The sequence below is a fragment of the Phyllostomus hastatus genome, unplaced genomic scaffold (assembly GCF_019186645.2).
Source record: "Phyllostomus hastatus isolate PE091 unplaced genomic scaffold, TTU_PhHast_1.1 phas_contig_402, whole genome shotgun sequence".
Lineage (NCBI taxonomy): Eukaryota > Metazoa > Chordata > Mammalia > Chiroptera > Phyllostomidae > Phyllostomus > Phyllostomus hastatus.
In genome coordinates this window covers 11386500-11410339 of record NW_025333873.1, presented here as the reverse complement: position 1 = coordinate 11410339, position 23840 = coordinate 11386500, and the positions used below count along the sequence as shown (strand labels likewise).

Genomic DNA, 23840 nt, shown 5'->3' with positions numbered 1-23840 from the left:
TAGCATCCCTTTACTTTTCTCTCTTTTTTTAATTTAAAGAGGAGCATCAAAATACACTCACAAATTAAGTGCATAAATATTTTCCAATTAATGGAGTCCACGAGAAAAAAATTCCGTGAATTGGTTTTTACTCTTAGCATCAACCCACAAGTCTGGTCAAATACTGAAAATAAAATTAGCACATAATTTGTTTTGTGACATTTTGAGATAGTTTATATGTTAATGGTTGTATCTAAGCATTCTGTGGTTTGCTAACTGAAATGACTGTTAGATTGTTGCAGAAACTGCATTCACAGACAGACAACGCTACAGAAAATAATTTATATGGTTAACCTTATTTTGTGTTGCAGTAAGTTCCTCCACCCAGAATAATTATATGTAGTATTAGCCAGCATCTCCTTGAATACACAGGGTGTTTGGCTTTTATGTGCTTCCTTAAAGAATCGCATTTTAAAATAAATAATTGTTTTAAAATTATTCTATAAAGTATACAGCAAAGCAGGATTTCCACGGTACAAATTACATTTTTTATGCCAAAGCACATGATGTGTGGGAGTTAAGCTTAAGTTCTTGATAAAAATGGGGGTAGGGACGAGAGAAGGGGAGGAAGGGAGAGAGAAGTGGGGGGGAGAGAGAGAGAAATTAACTTTCCCAATAATCTTTCACCTCAAAATTTTGTGGAAAGTAAGAGCATCGTGGGCCTAGGAATCAGAGCCACCAGCTACGCCCTGCATCCACCAGTGCTGACCAAACGCGAACCGAGTGCTGAGCGAGGAGGGCTGGGCTAGGCGACCGAGGAGCCTGCCCCATAAACCGCGCACAGTCCTCCCTGCAGTCAGTGCGCAGTGCCGCGTTCAGCTCCCCCGTCCTCCGCCAGCGGCCACGGCGTGGCGGTCAGGGGTGCGGATCCTGTCCTCCCTTTTCTCCCTCTGACCCCCTTCAACGTGCATCCCTACATGGGAATGACAATGCGCACCGCCCAGCCCAGGGGAAAGGACAGGTCCACACAGACCGTGGGTATGCGGGACCTCTCGCTTCCACGACCTTTGAGCTGGGCACGATACCGCCCAAAGGACAGACAACTGCGTGGAGGAAGAGGCCAAGGAAGGCTCTTCCGGGGAGAACAGTCTGTCAGTTAAACAACTCCCCAGACAGAACGGGGACCAGGTACAGGGCTTCCCAAGCCAAGGGAACCTGATGCACAAGAGCTCGGAGACCAGTTTGTCAACGGCGCGCTCAGGGCAAGATAAGAAACGCAGGGGGCGCTTCTGGTCTGTACAGGGCGAGGAGGGCGAGCAGGACAGGAAGTTCAAAGGGGTTGGTAACAATGCGAAACGGTCCACCCTGCTCCCTTCCTGGGCACTCACCACCACCGTCCACCTTCCACACGGTAACAGTCACTTAAATGGACCTCCATCGCTACCCACTGGGCCACCCGGGCGCGGCGACTGCCTGTACCCTCACAGCACATACCAGAGCTGCCTCACTCAAGGGACATCCATCTGGGCACTCTGTGCAGCGAACGACAGGGCCACAAAGATAAGTGAGACACAGCCCTTGTCCTTGGCTTAACCCCTCCAGGCTCCCGTTCTCCCCCCCGGGAAAGGAAGGGCCTGAGCCAAGTGATGGATGGACCTCTCTCCCAGCTGGACATTCTAAGAGTCCGAAATTCAAAGCAGGAACACAGGTATCAGACAACAAAAGTAAACCGTGACTGATGGAGCAAACATATGGGGGGGCCGGGGGGGCTGGGACAGGCAGACGCCAGAGCAGAACGGGGGGGGGGGGGGGGGTAACAAGGAGGGGGCAGGGGGGACAGAGAGTGGGCCACTGAGCATCACACGTATGCACTACTGGGGAGCTGGGAGAGCTAACACGTGACACACAAGTCGTTTCCAAGAATTATAAGTGGTTTACTAAGGCTCTTCCATCTAATAATTAGAAGACTCTGCCATCTAGTGGCTTAAAAACTCTTGAAGCCAAGGAAGGAAGCTTGTAATAATAAAAAGTGGGAGAGAGACTTCGATACGTTCTGTGCAATGACCAATGAATGTGCTGGTGAACACAACCAGCAAGGAAGGGAAAAAAGGAAAGAAAGAAAAAACACTTCACGTCTCAAAATTAAAAAGTGCTTAAGCCCATACCTGGCAAAGTAAGGGCTCAGAAGCTACGCCCACTAACCATGAAGCTGGAGCCACTCCACTCTCGGGGTCAGTTTTGAAATGTTCCCAATTGTAATTCACTTTAGTGTATCTTAAATATTCTTCACTGTAAAAAATCTTACTAGTTCCATATTTAAAGTTCTGCACACCCATTTTTTATTACATAAAGAGTTTATAAGAAGAAAACATACATAACCATGACTCCATCAGTGGCTCTCAAAAATAACCGGGCATCAGAATCACGCGGGGGCAGCACGGGCAGAGAGCACTGGGCGCCCCCTCCTGCAGAGGTCAGCCTCGCGGGGAGGGGGCGGCTCCGGGAGCCTGTCCTGCCGGCCACCCCCCCGGGGACGCAGACGCAGCTGCGCAGGTGCCACGCCCCGAGAACACAGAGCTTCACGCAATGTTGGAGTCGGCGAGCTGAGCTCTGAAGGATGCGGTTCACGGTAAGTCAAATAGGAGGCAAAACACGGAGCATCACAGCACTTAGCGCATGCTTAAGGACCATCAAAGACAGCTGACTGTAGTGGATGGTCCGTTGTTAAGACAAAACCACAGAACGTTTCTTGGATGGAGAAGGCACTGTCAGAGACTGCTGAGTTCAGTAATAAAATTTCATTTTTCTGGCAATTTGATAATTAGGCATTTAATGTATTTAAAATTGAATTGTACCTGGTTATAAGTTCCTTAAAATGTAATTTGAAATTCAGAATCAAGAGGTATAGGAAAATCTATAAGTTCAATGCTCCTCACTTTATACCTTCCCAGCAGAACGGGACCCATGTTCAGATGGATGGCTGGGTGGTGCAGAAGAGAGGTGAGCAAACACCTTCTGTAAGGGGTCAGATAAATATTTCAAGCTCCGTAGGCCATATGGTGTCTTTCACAACCGCTTATTTCTGTCAGCATGCAAAAAAGCGCAGGCAATATTTTTTTTAAGTGTGGTTATGTTCTAATAAAATTTCATTTGTGGGCATGGAAATTTGAATTTCCTGTCATTTTCATGGGTCATAAACTAGTCTTATTTTTTTTTTCACAATTGAAAAACAAAGTAAACTCTATTCTCAGCTCACAGGCCACACACGAACTGGCCAGGTCTGGCCCGCAGGCTGCAGCGTGCCGACCCCGGGACGGAGAGAAGCCCACTGAGCACGGGCAGGAGACGACGTGAGTGTGTCACCTGCCGGCCACGCCATCGGAGGAACACTTCTTAACCTCCTGGGGCTCTGGTTCCTCCGTCTACAGGGGAGCTCTTATGACCTTACGGGACTGTGAAGACTGGGACTCGGGGTGTCTGATAACCAACAAAAACTACAGGAAGTCAATTGTCTTCACTGTAATCTTAACTTCAAGGTCAGGTCCAGTCAAGTCAGTATCAGTTAGACAGCACCGAGAGTGTACAAGGCGCTGCCCTACAGTCAAACCCTGGTTCTCACACACCTTGGTTCGGGAAAAATTCGCTCTTGAGCAAGTCGTTGACGGAAGAAATGTCTCGGTGGTCGAACAGAACTTCGGGTCTCCGTTCTCTACCTGACACCCCTTTCATGCTGGTGTCTGTGTGGTCAGGCACGTGTCTCTCGGGCAACAAAAAAAGGAGGTTCTGGGTGTGCACAAATCCCTTCTCGAAGAGTTTCCAGAATGAATTAAGTTGGAGAAGCGAGGCTCCACTGCTGTGTCAGGTCACCTCACCTCCCCCGTCCCAAAGCCATCTACAGTCGTGCGGGTCAGCGAGACTACAATTTCACCTAGGAAAGGCCTGGAAAAAAACCTGTTTCCGACCTTTCGGTCACACAGCTGTGCCACCTGAGCTCTTTAACTTGCACTCTGCTGAAGTCAGGCTCTCACTCACTCACTCACTCAACAAACATTTACTGGGCACCCTACTTGCCAGGCCCTGTTCGCAGAGCCGAAAGCAGAGCTACAAATAACACAGATAAAATTCCTGCCCGCAACAGAGTTTCTGTTCTATTGCATCACTATTGCTTCTTCCCTTTTTTATCCGTTTTGACAAAGCCGAGTGAGTGCAAACGGCTGCACCACAGCTTACTGGCAGACACTCCGTGCGGAGAGAGCGCTGCCATGAGCACTGATGACACGGTGACGGGACACGGCGCCTGTCCTCAGCCGGCCCGCAGCCTCGCAGATTACTGTCTGCTCAATTAAATCAATGGATTCTCTCTTCAACATAGAGATGGGTTCTAAAGGGTCAGCCCCAACCAAACACTAGACAGCACACAGATGAGAAGAAGAAACAAGAAGGACATTCTAGGCAGAGGAAAAACAAGCAGAAGCAGAAAGCCTTGGAAGCTCACACGTGTCCAAAGTCACCTGGAGCGGGAGTCAGCAAACCACAGCCTCCGTCCCCGACCCGGCCCGCCACCTGTTTTCGTAAGAAAAGCTTTACTGGAACAAGTCACAGCATCCATTCATGTGTTGTCTGCAGCCACTCCCACGCTGCCATGGAAGAGTGAGTAACCGCGACAGAGACCACCTGGCCCTTTACAGGAAAGTGTGCTGATCGCTGGCCTGGAGCACAGAAACGTGAATGGGTGTGACCCGAGACGGAAGGAGTTAAAAGACCAAACTGCAAAAGGCCTTCAATACTAAACTGAGGAGCTGCAGCTCTCTCCCCAGAGGTAAAGGAAATCAGAGAAGAATTTTTAAGCTCCGACTTGCATTTTAAGACCAGTGTTCCTTGCTGCAAACACAAGAGAAAACAAATCAGAGAAGGACCGGACAGGAAGCAGGGAACACCGCTGATAATAAATTGGATAAGAAGTAATGAGTGTCTGGACTGTAAGGGTGGCAGCAGAAATGGAGAGGAGGAGACATATTCGAGATATATTAAAGAAGAAAAATCAACAAGTCTTAAAGATTCATAAAAATGAGTTAAGAGAGTTATCTGAAGTGAACCTCAGGTTCTGGCCTGGAGGAAACGATACAAATTGAGATTTGGGAACACAGAAGAACATGGAGGTGTGGAGGTGAAATACGATTAGTGTGGTAAGGAAATAATGAGTATAAGGTACCTGTGAGCAGAGCTATCCAGGAGGGGTGTTCTGTGGGCAGGTGCGTAAACAGCTCCGTGGCCCATGTGTGACTCACAGAGTACAGGCTTGGGAGACATCACATATGCAGTTAAGTGGTTAAATGAGTTTGGTTCAAGTTGCCTATAAAGAAGATATAGGGTGGGTGAGAGGAAAAAAAAAAGTCCAAAAGATTCTGCTGAAAATCTACTAGAATAGAATTAATAATCAGGTTCAGTAAGGTTGTAGGATACACAACCAATATACATACATCAGCTGTATCCCTAAACATGGGGGGGGGACATTAAGTATGTACACACACACACACCCCCTCACACGGCTCGGGAAGAGAAGAGGAACACCCAGCTCTGCTACTGCCACGCCCATGTCACGCGCGGGTCCACCCCTGATGGGCTCAGCTCCGCCTCCAGGAAGCCGTCACCAGTGCGAGGGAGGCGACACATCGAGTCAGTTATTCCTACGCTTCCCTGGGGCAGCTTCAAAGGAAAGGACGTCTCCCACTCATTTTATTTAACCTCCCAGAGCTTTAGCAGAAGCATGCTCAAGGGAGGAGGAGGGAGGATAAGGATTCCCTGCAGAGGCTGTTATCAGAACAGACGCCAGGGTCCCATCCCTCAGCCGCCTGACCAAGCCTTCTACCACGTAGAATGCAGCCTACGTGTGCATTCTTTTCTGATTCTGTCATCCACAACTTGTTAAGAACATTAGTTTAGTAAATAGAATGTTTAAAAAAAATACTAATGAATAAATTAGTCTAGATTTCTTAGATTCCCTTGTCTCTGTTTTCCCCCCTCAACCCAACAGCTGATGCCAATGGTCATCATCTGAAGACTTAACTCCCTCCCAGTCCTTCAGAGCACTGAGTGACCCCACGGCAGAAGCACAGTATGTTCAGCATCCGCCTATCCGGCCTGTCCACCTGTCCATTACCTTGCATCCTGCGTGTTTCAGAACACCCAGGTTCAGAACACCCAGGTTCTGAAACCAGATTCTTGGCTTCTACTCCAAACTTGTTCTCCCAGGAAAATGTATTATTGTCTTTGACCCCTCGCCCCCTCTCTACGAAACACGGCCAACTGCTGCCTGCCAGGTGTTGCTGACGCTGGGTCTTTCCATAGTGCCCGCGGCCAAACCCCCCCCTCACAGCGTGCCTCTTGTGAATACCGGCAGTCCACATGAGACCTCCTTGGTGTTTGAGCGGCTCGCTCAGACCCCATCGACGGTCCCTGCCCGGAGCGGTGCTGGCAAAGTGCATCCAGAAGAATGACCCGCCCTGAGGTTTCACGGCTAAGAAGGACAACAGCACAGCCAGGAGCAGAGCGCAGCTCCCCTGATCCTAACCCAGTGCCCGTTCTATTACAGCAAAAATATGCTTTTTAACACGTTCTGACTGTCTATAAGACATAATGAAGCATCAGTCCTTCATTCCTATAAAACAGCTAAAGATTCAGTAGCCTTCTTTCCACTCTCTGCTCCCGAGAGGGACCCACCAGCTAGCAATCACTCAAGTACAAGAAGGAAGTCACCCTGGCCTAAGTCCATCAGGTTAAACTGCCACTGAAACACTGGGAAAGAAAGAAGGGTGTAGACAGATGGACTGGTCGATTGATTGATTGATTGACTGACCAACTGAAGAGATTCAAAAGATTGTCAAAGGCCCATTTAATTGCAATGGTAACATAATGAGAATTAGCCCACCCCATCAAAGAATCTCCAAACATCGGAACGATGGATGGGTGAAAGCCAATTTCCAAAAAAACTTAATGTCTTTCAGTGTTAGGCCAGAAAAGGTCAAATTAATAAAGAGTGCTGTCTTCTACTTTTTAAAAAAAACAGCCAGCTGATGGATGCTAAAAATCAAGATCCTCTGAGTCTCGTATGTCTACCCATCCACAGCGTATCCTGGATAAAAATGGATCACAGGCTGTGGCCAAGGCTCACTTCCCTGCCTCCCCAGAAACAGGTGCCTGTGAAACCCAGCCCCCACCCCCACCGCAGAAAACACAGTCCGTGAAAAGCTCAGCAGTCCCTTAATTCACACCTAAGGGCTTCCACCTCCACCAGGACGTCGCTTTCTGTACAGGCGACACCAGCCCCTCTTCCTCCTCCTCGAAAAACCAACCTGGTGCCGGAGGAGGGAGAAACTGAAAGGCAACGTGAAAAACCCCTTAACGTAAGGTCAACCCGATTACTGATGTGCAGGCTTCTCAGGTACCAGGCTGCACACGAACGTCTCAAATGCCAACGGCTCCCTGCGTGTCCAGCGGCCGACGCCCACTCTCACTGCAGGGGCAGGTCCTCAGCAGAGACGATGGCTCCAGTCCTCACTTCTTCTCCGGAAGCAACCCTGCATAAGATTATCGGTCTCATCCAGTTAGGGCTTAGCAATGTATCATGCAATTTACACATATCTGGCCCTCGGGCTGTCAATATAGTGAGTATATCTTTCCACACATCAATGCCTCGGTTCTCCCAGAACACACAGGACCTTGGGAACCGGAAAGAAAAACAGGCAATTTTATGGCAACGTAACAGCTGGGAAAGTCCACTGACGACCTTCCAAAAGCATCTCACAGGTCCAGATGGAACCTCACAGGAGGACAACAAAATCCACCCGTGTCCTTGGTGAACCTTTCAGGTAGGGGACTCTTCACACTGTCGTCTCCACAAGGTCCAACTGCAACACTTGTGGGAGCGACCTAAGTTCCCGAGGTAACAGCGCTGTATCAAGGAGAGCCTGTGGCCCCTCTGAGCACCCCGCCCCGCACCCCTTCCCATTCCACACGAAAACCGTTTTCCTCCGCTGGGGGCCAGCGAGGTCAGTAGCATCATGTCACTCAAGGGCTCTGTCACGCACCAAACACTGATCCCCGACTGAGCGAGCTATTTATTTGGAATACTCCCTTTATCCCATGAGTATACAGGGCTTACAATCTCAAATGCTTGAGGTTCTGCTTTAGGGGAGGTCAGAAACCTTCACGAGGCGAGCAAACCAGTGTCCATGAAGCACAGCCCTTCAACTCCTCAGCACGGCCGGCCACCCCTGAAGGTGTTTCTCAGCCTCCCCCCAGGGGCAGCCCTCTGCAGACCACGTCTGCCCCACCTCCCGGGCCGGGCCCAGGACGGGAGGCCCTGCTGCGTGCTTGGGAGGAAGCAGCAGACCCGACTGCTCTCGGCCGGGGCACTCAGTAGCCCGACTGTCGTCACTGGAAGGCAACCTGAGTGAGGCAGCAGTGTGTGACTCCGGAACCTGCGCTGGACCCGAAACACAGCTGACCGAGAGGAAAAAAACTCCCGCCCTCCAGACACTCGGACCCTCCCTTTGCACGACCGTGACATGACGTTACCAGTCAGCCACGGCTCCTCCCCCCTGACTGCACGACCCGTGGGTGCCTTTCTCACCCCAGACCTGAGCACCTTTCTTAACAAAGAGGCAAGTGTTCCAATGAAAGCCTGTTTATTTTTTTAAAGATTTGATTTATTTATTTATTTTTAGAGAGGGAAGGGAGGGAGATAGAGAGAGAGAAACATCAATGTGCGGTTGCTGGGGGTCATGGCCTGCAACCCAGGCATGTACCCTGGCTGGGAATCGAACCTGCGACACTTTGGTTCGCAGCCCGAGCTCAATCCGCTGAGCTACACCAGCCAGGACCAAAAGCCTGTTTAAAGAGTCTGTTTTTCTTTCTTATCCACATCTGTATTTACCACAGTTTTCTCAGGTATGATTTGCATTCCAAAGAACTCTAAGGTCTGAGAGATCTTTAGGGGTAAGGAATATTCTAAACCTGACTATAGTAGTGGCTGCACAAATCTATACATTTACTAAAAATCTCTGATTTATGCACTTAAAAATTCCTCCATGCTCAGAGTCACCAAGGACACTGGACATGCGTGGCCTCTCCAATGGGCCCAAGAAAGAAGACCTGAGTTCTATCTTTTGTCCTTGTTGAGATGTAAATTAGGGTCCAGAAGATGATACCTTCAAACACTGATTATCTCTCTATGCAGTGAGCGACCAAGGAACTGTCAAGATTCAAAGTTGAAAAGTCGGCTTTTGCTTGTAGACATTTACAATGAAATTAGGAACAAAACTTTTTTAAAAAGCTGTATAAGGCTAAAAGCAATGTCATTTAGAAATGTGTGCCCAGACAAAGTCTTGTATTTGAACTTAACCCGCATTACGTGAGTGCCCTTCTCTGTGACTGAGCAACTAACTGCTCGGTCTGGTGGCTCAGAGAGCAGCCGCCACACCTGAGTCTCCACCACCAGGCACAGCACCCTGGACGAAAAGTGTAACGCTGCTCTCCAAGAACACAGAGAATGTCCAAGAACCCTCTCAGCCGGACCAACATGCACCTGTAAGCCAAAATGCTACGGAACACAGAGAACTCTGAGAACCCAAAAGGGAAGGCAGGAGAGAGTTGAGGGGGTGGGGGTGGGGAGCTGGGGGGGGAGTGGGCCGGAACATGAGATCGTCTGGGGAGGATAAAACACCCTCATTAGGCTGAGACTTGGTGTTTGTAGAAGAAGAAAACAGTGAACCACGGCAAATCCACGGAGCTCACCCCGAAGCTCCTCAGTTAATTTGTTTATATTATTACCATTTCACCGCCCCAGCTTCTCTTCAGCAGGGCTCGCGGCGTCAGGCGGAACAATGAAGTTCATAAAACCCTGAGTTTTGTATGTTGCCGATTCATCCCAACTCCACTCCGGCTGACTTATTTCACATTTATTAAATCCTTGGGGATGATAAATATTGCAGGCCTCTATCACTAGAGTAACCAAAAATAAATGAAAATGTGATGAATATTTCAGCTTCTTTCATTAAAAAAATACACATAATAAACAACAAAAGCCACCTAGCAGTATTTCTGCCGTGCACCACAGGGCACTCACTCACACACACTCCGTGCTTTGTAGCGGTCCGCCTCCGGAAACGCACATGCGGTCCTGTCTCCATGCTGGCACCACCGAGAACTGTACGACTGCAGAACCAAGAGGGGACCCTCCTTCCATGGTCTGATAACACACCAAACTTTCCAAAACTTGTATTAAATATCATCCTTCTGAAAACATACCTACAACTTGCTTGGATCCTGGGCCAAGAAAGGGAAAGCCGTAAGAGTGATAAGTGCAATCTGACTCGTGGCAAACTGGCATTATGTAATAACTTTCATTATGATCATTTCAAACCTCCTGAAATACTGCTAGGAACAGAAGATATCAAATACCGACCTTTGTAATAAATCAAAACAACATAGTGTGAAATAAACTAAGCAAACCAAACAAACAGGAAAACATAGCAAAGAATTAAGATATAAAATACTTCTCTTACAAGGGACAAGAAAAATAGAAGAGAGAAAAGCACGGGGTGGACAAGAATATGAAATAGAAGAGAGGAAAGAGAAAAGTCAAAAGACAGAAACCACTTTTTTCCTCCCCTTGGGAAGTTAGCATTACTCAGCCAAGGAGCCCACCGTGGGAGAGAGATCAAGTCCGGGCGTACACTACAAAGACGTACTCCACACGCTCTCTGCCTTCCGGTGTCTGGCACGCTAATGTGAGATGTAGGAACTAGTCACCAGAATAAAAAATAAATAAAATGCGATCTATACATAAACAGTGCCCAAAATGTGGCAAAGCACAGAACAGCAATTCTACGCAAGAAAATGAATAGGCCCCTGCCACCTGTGGCCTGAACTATGAGTTACCCAGCCTCTAGTATCTCCCAACTGAAAGCACGTTCCTCGAAGCAATGCCCGATCCTTCTGACTCCCAGACCGGCAGCCGGCCACCCTCCCAAAACCCGACCTGCAGCTGTCTTTCCACACCCTGTCTCCTATCCCAGCCATCGCCTGTCCTCCTCCCACACACACCCCACAGTGTCAGGCAAGCGACACCTCCTGCAGTTTCACACCAGCACCTGTGGCTGCCTTCCTCTTGTCACTGTTCACTGTCACTTTGTCCGGAATGCCCATCACGCCCAGATCACACCCATTCTCCAAAGCAAGTGCGAGTGCCACGGGCACACTTCCCTGATCCTACAGAGAGGAGTGTCTCCTCTCTGTGGGCCCGCCCCCCTCCTGCATCTGCACCCTGTTAGGGCCCTTGCTTCTTTCCAGCTTGCGCTCCTACACAATACACACATGTGCACGCACAACTGGCTCGTCAAGGCAGGGGACACACAAATCAAAAGGAAGAAATCAACAGCTTTCTATTTCTTCACTACTACCCCTTCCTAAACACCTACTGCGTATTCAATCCCCGGGACGACTAGTGGCTCCCAGAACACTCCACTCCCTTTGCTCCCTTCTTAAGGGGGATTCTTAAAACAACCAGACATGAGAAATACAACAACTGAAAAAAACTGCAATGACAACTTTATAAAAAAGAGATGAGGCCCATAAGAATTAGTAAATAGAAAATATATCAGAAAAAATTAACCAGAACTCCACTTGTTAAAGGACCATATATATCATTAATTCATCATATTTATAATAGACCTCAAAAGTTCTTCAAACTTTCTTCATTAATTATACACATGTATATGAAAAACAAAATAAACTTTTAGTTCTCCTTTTTAACAAAAACAAAGGTGAAAAGAGAGAATGAGGAAATTAAAGGTGATCCGGGAGACTCAACATCTACCTAACAGACGTGCCAGAGGAAAAAAGAGAAAACAGAGGAAGAAACAACTGAAGAAATAATTTAATGAACTTGCCCAAAAGCAAGTATCCACATTGAATAGCTAACACTGTGTTTATAAAAATAACCACCCCAAGACATAACATGGTCAAGTTTCAGAATAGTGGGATCAAAAATAAGAAAAATCGTAGCTTCCAGAGAAAAGGGGGGCCAAAAAAAGTAGAGAAAAAAGAAAAATGGGTTTTAAACTAGAGTGGCATTAGCATTCTCAAGAGCAACACTAGAAGCTAGAAGGCAATGGAGCAATACATTCAACGTTCTGAAGGAAATTATTTCCAGCCTACATTTCTATCCAACCACATTACATTATCCATTAGGCATGAAAACAGAGCCATTTTCACGTGTGCAAGGCCTCAACAAATATATTTCCCAGGCCCTCTTCCTCAGGAAGAGGTTCACCAAAACAGTGAGATAAACCAAGAAAGAAAAAAGCATGGGGTCTAGCAAACAGGTGACTTCACAAAGGAGAAAAGTAAAAGCAACCCTTAGGATGATGGTGAACTTTCCGCTACGCGGCTGCTTCAAATCCAAACTGAAGCAGGTCAGAAAGCCCCAAGAAAGACTTCTTCAAGATAAGACTTACAGAACACCTAGTGTATATGATTTACTAAAAAGAGCTTTACACTATGGGGCAACCAAACATCCAATAAAAAGAAATCATATTAAAACGTCTTTTACGGAAGAGGAAATGCGCACGGCCAATAACGTGAGAAGTTGCTCACCCTCCTTAGGTGATGGGTCCGTCATCAGTAATGGAGGAAATGTGAATGAAAACCACAATGAGATATTGTTTACACCTAAAGATCAGTAAGCATTTAAAAGTATGATATCATCAAGAGTGCTAATAAAAATATGAAGCAGCGTCGCAGGTTCGATTCCCAGTCAGGGTACATGCCTGGGTTGCAGGCCATGACCCCCAGCAACCGCACATTGATGTTTCTCTCTCTCTCTCTCTCTATTTCCCTCCCTTCCCTCTCTAAAAATAAATAAATAAAATCTTAAAAATAAATAAATAATAAAAATATGAAGCAACAGAAACTGTCATACACTGCTGATGAAACAGTAAACTGGAAAAAACATTCTGGAAAACACTTGCATTCCTTATAAAGTTTCAGATGTACTTACCTGAAAGGCAACAATTCCACTCCTAGTTATACTTCTCAACAAATACTCTTGCACATACGTGTCAAGAAATGCATGATAAATTCTGCCACAGTACTATTGTTATAACAACATAAAAAAACTGGAAACAAACCAAACTTTCATCTACAGGAGAAGGAATAATATGCTGCAATATATTCATAAAATGAAATAAACTAATCATAGTTTAAGATGAATGAACTAGAGAAATATGCCTCAAAAAGCAAATCTGAAAGCAAGACATGTATTTCTTCTCTGTGATTTCATTTATATCAAGTCAAACAGCAAAACTAAACATGAATACCTGGTAAAACTATAAAGCAGCAACAAAATGATACACAGAATCCAGTACAGAGGTCATCTCCAGGGGGACGGGAGGACAGGACAGGGAAGAGGACAAAGGGGACTTCAGTGTGGGGGTGAGGGTGGGGATGGGGTGTGTTCTTTTGTAGTATAAAAACTTCCTAAGAATACAATTGCCAACAAAACACAGGCAAGACCGATGATTAAAAAGCATACATGTCACTCAGAAAGTCGTCAGTACACTGAGAGACAGAAGGGCCTGCAAGCAGACACAGAGTAAGTCTCAAAATTCAGAACTCAACTAAGTTTGCCCAACTCACAATTTGATATTCTTCCCATTTAGAGAACCAAAAAGGTTAGCTCAGCTAACTTATTAAAACATGCATAAATTTGATTCTCAAATAACAAAGTGAAAGGGAAGCAATCACTAAAAGCAGAAAATGCCCAAAGCTTCAGGGCCCCTCAGCCGACGCGGCAAACAGAGCGAAGTGGCGTGTGTGAAGAAGACCAGCATGGGTTGGAGACAGGCAAGGCGCACAGTCCACGCAGCCCTGCCTGCCAGGAGGAAGGGCGGAGTCGGTGCTGTGGGCGGGGCCATCTACCCAAGGGTGCTTCAGCAGTGATGGGCAGGAGGTGTTCAAGCTCCTCAGTGAACGCTCCCAGTGCCCCACTGGCTCGGAGCCCAGTGAGCCACACCGACGAGCAGGAATGTGACTACAGCAATATTACAGCTTTTTACGGTAACTGTGCACAAGAGGAAAAAGCGAAGACGCCAAAATGAGAATCAGAACCAACAACGCCTTCTGGCTAAAACTGCGCGGTGATTGCCACACCCACCAAGGCTCCTCCCCCAGGAGAGCGGTGTTGCTTACCGGTGACCAGGGTGGTACACGGCCGTGCTGACCCCACGGGGGTAATGACCGCTGAAGCTGAAACAGTGGCTCTCCTGGTAGCTCTGGTGGGTCCCGCCGCTGAGGGAAGGAGGTAAAAAAGAAACGTGTACCATTACACCACGGTGAGAGGCCACGGGACACCCGCTGTGATTAAATTAAAAGGAAGCACTAAACACTACGGAGGATGTAAAGCCACCACGACTGTGATATGTTACAGTGGGAACGTGAATGACATAAAAACTTTAGATAAAGGTCTGGTCGCTTCTTATAAAAATACACTACATCTACCCTATAACTCAGCAACTTCACTCAAAGATACTGAGCCAATAGAAATGAAAATGTACATCCACAAAGAGTTGCACAAGACTGGTCATAGCAGTTTTATCTGCGACAGCCCCAAACTGGAAACTCAGAAGTCCATCAGTAGAAGAATGCACCAACAAATCACAAACGTTACATCCTGAATATCTGTGACTCCCCACCAAGGACTGAGTGTTTTTATCCTTCCTGGAGTTCATAGGCTACAACTCTAATACGGATGCACTGGTGTTTGCAGGTAACTCGGTCACAAGGACGGGGCCCTCCTGAATGGGATTTGTGCCCTAGTAAGAAGAGGCCAGAGAGCTCCAAGGAGACATCAGTGGTCCGCGAGCCACAGCAATGTTCTCGCCAGAACCAAACGTGCTGGCGCCCTGAACTCGGACTTCCAGCCTCCTCGGCTGTGAGAAAGGAGCTGCTGTTGCTGACGAGCCACACAGTTCCCGGTACTGAGTTAGAGCAGCCCGAGCGAAGGCACGTGAGACATTCATAGGCTGTAATACTAATCGGCAGGAAAAGGAATACGCTGCTGATACACCTCAAAATACGATGGATCTCAGAAGATGCTGAATGAAGACTTAGAAGTCTGAGTCCGTTAATGGGAATGAATGGAACAGGCAAAACTAATCTATGATAGGAAAAGCATGAACAGTTTTTGCCCTGGGAATGAGCGTGGACAGAGCTTTGCCGGAAAGCAGCGCAAGGGAACCCCGCAGCGTGGCGGTCATGTTCTGCGTCTTGGTGAGAGTTGGAACTGAGCAAGTGCACGCTCTTGTCATAACTCGCTAGCTGGTGCACATAGGGTCTGTGTTTTGTTGTTTGCACATTTTGTCCCGAAAGAAAACTGCAGGCCAATATTGAACTTTAATTAATGACAGGCACTCTGAAGTATTTACGTACTGACTCTGAAATCCATTAAAAAATAAGATGAATTAATGGCTGGATGGAGGGAGGACAGAAATGGGACACAAAGTTTAGTAAAAATGCTAACAGAACTTAAGTTGAGGTATATGACTTCTCGTTATACAATTCTTTCGTACTTCCTATTGTTTTTGCAATTTTTCATAATGAAATGCTGAAAAAACAAAAACGAAAAGAAAACTGACACTACGCCAGAGAAATAAACATTATTTTGTCAAGGTTGTCTTCCCAAATAAAGTGTTTTATCTTTACCTGACAAGGTAACTTCTAAGTTCTCCTCGGTAATTGATGACTAGGAGTTCTGCAGACCACTGCGCACTTGCTTTGTATTCTAGAAATATCAGCCCGGCAATGGCGCAGCTCAAATCCCCTGCCAAACTGGACACCTGCAGAAGAGGGGGAAGGAGGTGACTGCAAGGACACACAGACGTTGACGGATGTGTACGTGGAAGATGCCCGAGACACCGGTCTTACCAGGGGCACTCCGTATAAGACAGCCCCAGAACTGATCTGCATCCTGAAGAACCAGGCCAATCGGGGTGCCCACAAGTAGACACCCAAGTCTGAACCAGCCTCCCAACCACAGGCTGGAACCACAGCTGCCTCTCTGAATGAGTTATGTGCCTAGATAAGTGATGTAATGTTCATTGGACTTCCATAGCGAAAAGTATGTATCTATATAGTAATGCCCCCATTCAGCCTCAGAGGATTCTAAGATACAGAATTCATATATAACCCTTCAAATGCTGATGTCTACTTCCAGCAGTAATGGAAGCTAAAAAAAAATTTTTTTTAAAGAAGTCTCCAATTACCTTCCATTTGCTTCATTAGCAAGTGTAAAGGAAAGGACATTTAAAAACACTCACCAGTACCAACCTCTTCCCAACAACCAAGTACCAAGGATGTATTGCTAAGACTATGAAGGCATGTGTGCCTCGGGGAGCACACAAAAGGAAGTTCTTCACTACCCTGAACTACGCAATAAAATACCACACCCCCTGTGGCTGCTGAACACCTGGTGCATGGCTAATCCGAATTAAGATATGCTATAAATATAAAAATACACACCAAATTTCAGAGAAATCTGTACCAAAGAAAATATTTCATTATAACTTTCATACTGATTAAATGTTGAAATGATACTTAGAATTTATTGGATTAAATAAAATATATTAAATTTCAGCTGTTTCTTATAGCTCTTCTTACTGCCACTAGAAAACTCGAAATTACATGTAATCATATATATAGTTCTTATTACATTCCTATCAGACAGTCTAGTCTAGAAAACAGCAATCCACACTTCCCAGTCTGGTTCCCCAGGACTTCTGTAATCTGAGCCCACTGCACTTTTTCAAGTTCTTCACTCATTATTTCTGAACAGAAGTCACTCTCCAGACCGTTGGTTCTCATCCCTAGCTTCTCATTAGAATCAGCTCAACAACTCGCAAACAGTATTAATGCCCCGAGCCCACTTAGATCAATTAAGTGAGCGGTTCTGTGGGTGGAGCCTGAGCAGTCAGGGAATTTTCTTTTCCTTTTCTTTATGAAGCTCAGGGGCTTCTAAGACGCAGCCGGAGTTAGATCCACGGTTCCACCTGGCCCGGCACCTTGTTCTCTGGAGGCAGAAGGATGCAAAGGTAAAGCACCGGATTCTCAAAAGAGACACTTGTTAACTCGACTGCCATGGAGAAAGTCTCCCCCAATTTCAGTTTTCTAAACCGTAAAATGGGGATAATATCTGCCCAATCTACTCAAAGGACTGTTGTGAATATTAAGTAAGAATGCAGCATATCGAAGTCATTAATAAAGTGTGAAGCACTATGCAAATATACAAGTCATCGCTACCATGAATTTTTTTCTCCACTCTCCCTTTCAACTTCTACCCCTTTTAGGGTAACAAATTCTAACTCTTCTCTTGAGTTAGATGGCCCACTGACTTTGCTTCCCTCACTGCAAGTTTGTAACAGCTTTCGGTACCTCTTTCTAGCACCTACTTACTACCACATTTTCATAAGGGTGGATTGCGTCTGGACACTGCATTACAAAATACAAAGAATAAATTAGTCCATGCATAGACATCTAACTCAATTCTAGGCATCTTAAGCTCACAATTTGTTATTCAGATTTATATTTCTATTTCCCCTCTCTTCACATTCATCCACTCAAGTACCTACACAAAGAAAGCATTCAGAAAATACATTGTGGGTGTAAGGCATGTGCATACCGGGGCAATAACGAAGAGTTCACTCCCCATGAGATCGAACACCCGCACGGTGCCCGAGCTTCCTGCGTAGGCCAGCAGGGTGCAGTCGTAACTCCACGCCACACGTCTCCACTGGGGTTTCGGGTCTTTGGGAACTAGAACGAAAGGAAAAGAGTGCTTTTAACAATATAAGCCTGGCTAACACTTACAGTCACTGCAACTGAGGTCACCATCCCCTAAGGACCTCCGTGCGTCCATTAAACGGAAAGGAGCAGTTCCCAGGAGCCCCGTTTCCTTGACACTCAAAATAAGAGCGGGAATGCAAACCACAGCCAGCTCTGCCCACGTACTCGAGAAGCAAAGCCCGCTGACGCCAGCGATCTGTTGAATGCTGCGCATGCCCTAGGCTGACTGGTAAAGGTTCAGGTGTAATGTACCTCAGATATGTGTGGAGTTAAAAGATCAAAAGCATAGAGAGAGAATGAGCAGAAAATAATTCCAATCCAATGAGTGCAGTTCCTCTAAAAGCAAAAAATAAAAATTTCAGCGGAGAGCTTTTAAATACATCAAATACAGATGTCAAGGAAACACAAAGCAGGATTACGCTGACACTATTGGAGATATATACACACACATATATAAATATATATTTTGCAGGCGAGTGAACTACTGTTCTCAGTCAATCACACAAGTGCAAAATCTTGATAACCTTCGTAATCTAACACCTGCATTTTTTCTCATTCGAATTTTTCAGCACAACAGCAGAGAGAAAAGCCATCAGAAGCAAAAGAAAGAGGGACTGAAAACTCTACATTGTGTTAGGCCTGCCTGAGGTTTTGCTATTTCGTTTGCCCCGCCTCCCCTAGCCAGAACTCCAGGACTGAAGGGACGGCGGCAGCAGCGTGATCCCTTTACCTTTCCCACCGAGAACGCCACGTGATCAGGGACTCCGGGGGCACACCGGAGCCTAGAACCTAAGCGCCCTGCCTTCCCACACAGCCAGTGCAGGGCTGGGGTTCAGGCTGAGGATTGCCTCAGAAACATATCCGCGATGTACCGCCTTCTCTGGGTGGCTCTGCTAACACCCAGTTCAGACTTCGCCGTCTCCTGCTCAGACTCTCTGCACCCCCCCCCCCCGTCTTCCTTCCCACCTCCAGCCTCTTCCCCTCTGCGCCCTCCTCAGTGCCATCCAAAGACATCCTTCACAAACAGAAAGGTGAACAGATCACACCCTTCTGCTGCTCCAAGATCCCTGTTTGTTCTCCATATCTGACAGTCGAGTCCAAACTCCCCCACTGCCATCTGAGAGGGTCCTCTAACCAGGCCCATCACGGCTTTGCAGCCCCACCTCCCGCCCCCTTCTTCCCCACGCATCCAATGACCCACCAGTAACACAACTACCTGCCAAATGAGCAAACCGGGCATCCTTGAGCCTGTCTTCCGCACACACTGCTGCCTGCACCTAGGATGCTCATCTCCAGTGTTATTCAGAGGGTTGTTGGTTACGGCCTGTGGGGACAAACTGGTACCTCCTTCCTTGACACTGTTCGGAAACTGACTGCACTCCTCTCAGGACCCCAAAAATGACACACAACAATCTTCCACAGCATTTACCACGTCCTATTTTATGGTTTCCATAACTATGTGCCCACAAGTTTCTGATCTCCCCGAAATCAAAGGCAATGTCTTATTCAATATTGCCATCCTGGGACCTGAAGAACAAAGCGATTCATGTCTCACTCATGGGTCAAGTCCAAGCCTCTCGGAAAAAATCTGTGTCAGCAAGGTAAGGTGACAGGGAGGGCTTGAGGAGTAGCAAACACCTGAAAGTGAATTACAGAACTGAAGTCTACTCCCCGGCTGAAAGGAACACTGTAGAATTCAGATTTCCCTCCTTCCTCGGTAATCTGTGTTCTGTATACAGAGAAAGTACACCAGACATCAATGAGTTTCTTCATTTCGACTGTTTATCAACAGGGGAAAAGCCTGCAAAAAAAATCCAACAGGCTCTCCCACACAGGAGAGTCCAGTGGATTTTATTAAAGCCTGAGAAAATACAGCACATGCTCCAGAAAAGGAATTTCTTTTAATGTTAATAAAATGGGTTTTGACTTCAGATAGTTTTTAAAAAAATCGAACTTGGGAGCGAACGTAGGCACAACATGACACAGGACCCAAGAACAGAAGACCCGCCCGAAAACGCCAGCTCCGGAACCACCACCGGAGGGCAGTGTGACGCCCTGAGTGCAGTCACGTGCTAGAGCAACTCGGCCTCGCTCCCCCCATGTCACCTTGCGACTGCGAAGACAGACTCCGCCTCTCCTTTCCCTTTGCTGGGACAAGTGGATTTATGCACCACATTCTGTTACCTGTTCTGAAACAAGTTCCACCTGAAGGGGATCTGTTCTTACTGTGACTCCTACTCATAACCAGGAGCTCCAAAAAATGCAGCACGCGTTTTGACCCGGATAAAGATACCTTTCCATCACAAGGTAAGAGTTTACCTAACAAATTATACGTGTCTGGGAACTAAAGACTTATCGCTGGATTTTTCCAGCTGCCTATGTAGTTTTGGAGAGAAATGAACAGTACAGGTGTTTACAAAGCAGGCGTCCGTGAAGTTGTCTGAAAAGTACTCAGAGGGCTGGGGCGAAGTCGGCCAGCATTTGACAACCACCACCTTCCTGGTGAAACTCACACCTGCTCACACCTGCTCACACCCTACACGGGCTGCAGCCCTTCCCCCGCCCGACCTGCCTGGCCGTCTGGCTCGTCAGTCTTTCTTCTCCTGGAATGCTCTCCCTGAAGCCGCTGGGCCCACCCCCCCCACCCCCCCCACCCCCCCCACCCCCCCCCCCCCCCCCCCCCCCCCCACCCCCCCCACCCCCCACCCCCCCCGTCATCTTCCAGGGCTCGACTGAAATACCATGTCCGTCCACAGGGGGCAGCCTTGGACCCCCTGTCTGGCAGCCTCCAAGCCCGTTATCCTCCTCCATTCCCACGATTTCACTTCCTTCACAGTTCTCACGCCAAGTAATAATTCCACACGTGTCTGCTCACTTTTGATTGCCTTCCTTATTCGGTAAAGAATAGACTCCAAGGTGCCAGACCCTGTGCCCCCTTCAGTTCGTAACGGGATCACCGGTGCCCGGGACGCCGGTCCGTGACGGGTGCTGGGGCGCTACAGCGGCCCTGCGGCCCAGCGCTCACTCCCCAGGCGTGACGTGGACCCTGTCCAGGGCTGACACGTGAGGAGCTCTGCGTGGGCTCCATTCTCAGCGCTGCCGAGAAATGACGCGGCTCGGTGTGACCGTGGAGGACAACCAAGGCGCAGTTTCCTCTTTTGCAAAACAAAAGGTTTGGTGAACAATCTCTCACATTCTTTGACTTTTCTAAATTTTTTAAATTAGAGCTGACACACGTTCAATAAGTTTCAGACGTACGACACGGTGATTCGACACTTACACACCTTGTGAAGTGATCACCACGGTAAGTCCAGTCATCGTACGGAATTGTTATGTGCTAGTAACTCCCTGCGGTGCCCATCACCTCCCGTGACTTATTTGGTAACTACAAGTTGGTACCTGCTAACCCCCTTCCCCTCGGGCAGCCAGCAGTCTGTCCTGGCTGGGAGTCTGTTCCTTTTGTTTGCAGCGGGTACGATGCTACGTGAACAAAGTCAGACACAGAAAGACCAATACCGCATGATTTCACTTACATGTGGAATCTTTTTTAAAAAGATTCTTTGACGTCAAACTCAAAAGCCTGTGAGCAAGAGTAAACTAGTGGGGCTAGGCAGACAAGCAGAGAGGCTAAATATTTAAATGACTAAAATAATGGTATCAGTAGGGGACATGAGAAAATTTTTATAATCCTAGAAGAAATGAACTAAGCGTGACAAGAAACCCTGAAGTTATAAAGAAAAATGCAATTACAAAAAAAAAAAAAAAGCAAACCAAAAGAGATACCATAACAAATTTAAAACACGAATTTATTGGATATATGACCAAGGTTAACATTCATGCTATGTAGAAGTACCACAGACCAATAAGAAAAGTCAAGTATTCTAAGAGGAATATGGGCAAAGGATATGACCTAACAATTCACAAAAAAATAAAAAATAAAAATAAAAACAGACACACCATACGCTGTACTGATAACTAAAGGCACGCAGAGTGAAGCAGAGATGCCCTGGCCTCCACCTGAGAACCTGATGGCTGTGTTAACGACAGGTAACACATGGTGCTGACAAGGGAGAAGAGAAATGGCCTCCATTACACCTTTGTCATGGGGGTGCGAACAGGTACCACTTCCAGGAAGGTGCTACGGCACAGCTATCACACTCGGAAAACCACGGCCCCAGACGACCGGAGGTGGTCGCCAGCTCAGTCGGAGACGGGAGAGGACAACGGTGGGTAAGACCCAGAGGCAGCCCCAGAGCCAGCCCCAGAGCCTCCACACACAGCCTGAATGTCCATCAAGAGGGGAACACACAAAATGTGGCTCCCACTCTTACAACAGAGGAGAATGCCCACTGAAAAAAATCACCTTCCCTTCACTTTTTCTACTTCTGTACCACTTCAACGTGTTACAGATACTTGTAATTTAAAATAAAACAGAGGAACTACTTTCAGACTGGGACTCCTACCACAGAAGAAAAATGTGTCGAAGAGTGGTTTTTCGAGTGTTGCAGGACGGGCCGGGAAGTCTGCGACCACCGGCAGGAGGATGAGCCCTGCTTCTGCCAGGGACAGCCCCTGGACCACGGGGCGCACAGAGCACCTCACACAGGACGAGAAAGGCTCAGGGGCCTGAGGACACAAGACCGGAGTCTGGAGCTGCCAAGCGACACTAGAATCTGATGACACAGACAACAGAGTGGTGGTCACCAGAGGGGAAAAGGGCGGAGGGAGGATGGAGGAGGTAAAGGCAGTCAAATACAGGGTGACCTCAAGGAGACCAGACTCTGGAGGGAGAGCCCACAACAATACACAAATGAAGTATTACAGAATTGTGTGCCTGGAATTACATAATGTTATTAACCAATGTCACCCCAATAAGTTTAATTAAACCTAAAACAAACGGATTTGCAAGGCAGCATTCCAGATAACAGTGAGCGAGGCAGAAAAGGAGCCTTAAGCTGTGGTGTGTTTACACAATGGAGTACTATGCAGCCATAAAAAGGGAAGAGATCTCACCTTTTATGACAGCATGGATGGATCTGGAGAGCATTAGGCTAAGTGATCAGCAAAGGACAAGTACCAAGTGACTTCACTCACATGTGGAATTATTTTAAGTCTATTTTATTGATTATGCTGTTAGACTTGTCCCAATTTTTCCACCTCTGCCCCCTCTATCTGAGACCCCCTTCCCTCCAGCAATTCCCCTCTTAGCCCCTGTCCATGGGTCGTGCGGTGCAAGTTTCACTATCTGACAGACAGTGAAAGGATAAGGAAATATTATAAATAATTTTAAGTCAATATATTCCACAATTTAGAGGAAAATTCCATGAAAAATGAAACAAGGGGAAAATGGAATTTTAAATAGTTTTATATCTACTTTAAAATTTTAATCAGCAATTAAAACTGTACTCACAAAGAAAACTTTAAATTTCACTGGTAAATCCTAGCAAACATTTAAGAAATAAATAATTCCAATTCTACACAAACTGTTGCTAAAGCAGAAAAGGAAGGAACATTGCCAACTTATATTATGAGCCCAGCACTACTAAAATACCAAACCAGAAAGACATTAATTCTAAATTCTTTCCTGAGAATGTGTATTATTTTTTTCAACAGGAAAAAATTTTCTCAAAAAAAAATACAAAAAGGGAGAAATAGTTATCATATAACTTGAGGCTCCTGAATCACAGTTCTATAACAAAACGTTTCATTTCAAAATCTGGGCGCTTCAACTCGTCTATGCTTCACAACCTTTTTCATGTCAAGACACACACAGAAAATCACGTCTGTAAGACGCCGAACAGTGAACTGACGAGGTGGCTGGAAACTGGAGGGGCCCCGTCTGAGCCTGGGCTGCCAGAGGCCCCCGGACCGGAGGAGGGCTCACGGGACCTCAGCCACCCACAGCAAGCAAGCTGCGGCTCAGCACAAGAAAGCTTGGGGCCACAGCACCTCGCCATCAGGAA

The 23840-nt window shown here is 47.0% G+C and overlaps 1 protein-coding gene across 4 annotated transcripts in view; it reads right to left on the bottom strand.

Moving 5' to 3' along the window:
* Window positions 1-23840, bottom strand: part of NBAS (NBAS subunit of NRZ tethering complex) — a 243145-nt gene that overhangs the window by 207716 nt on the left and 11589 nt on the right. For all 4 annotated transcript variants that reach the window (XM_045844418.1, XM_045844421.1, XM_045844420.1 and 1 more), the window contains exons 7-9: window positions 17714-17847; window positions 15742-15875; window positions 14230-14328 (exon numbers count right to left, since the gene is read on the bottom strand). In XM_045844418.1, coding sequence (XP_045700374.1) covers window positions 14230-14328; window positions 15742-15875; window positions 17714-17847 — 367 coding nt within the window. The remainder of the gene's footprint in view (window positions 1-14229; window positions 14329-15741; window positions 15876-17713; window positions 17848-23840) is intronic.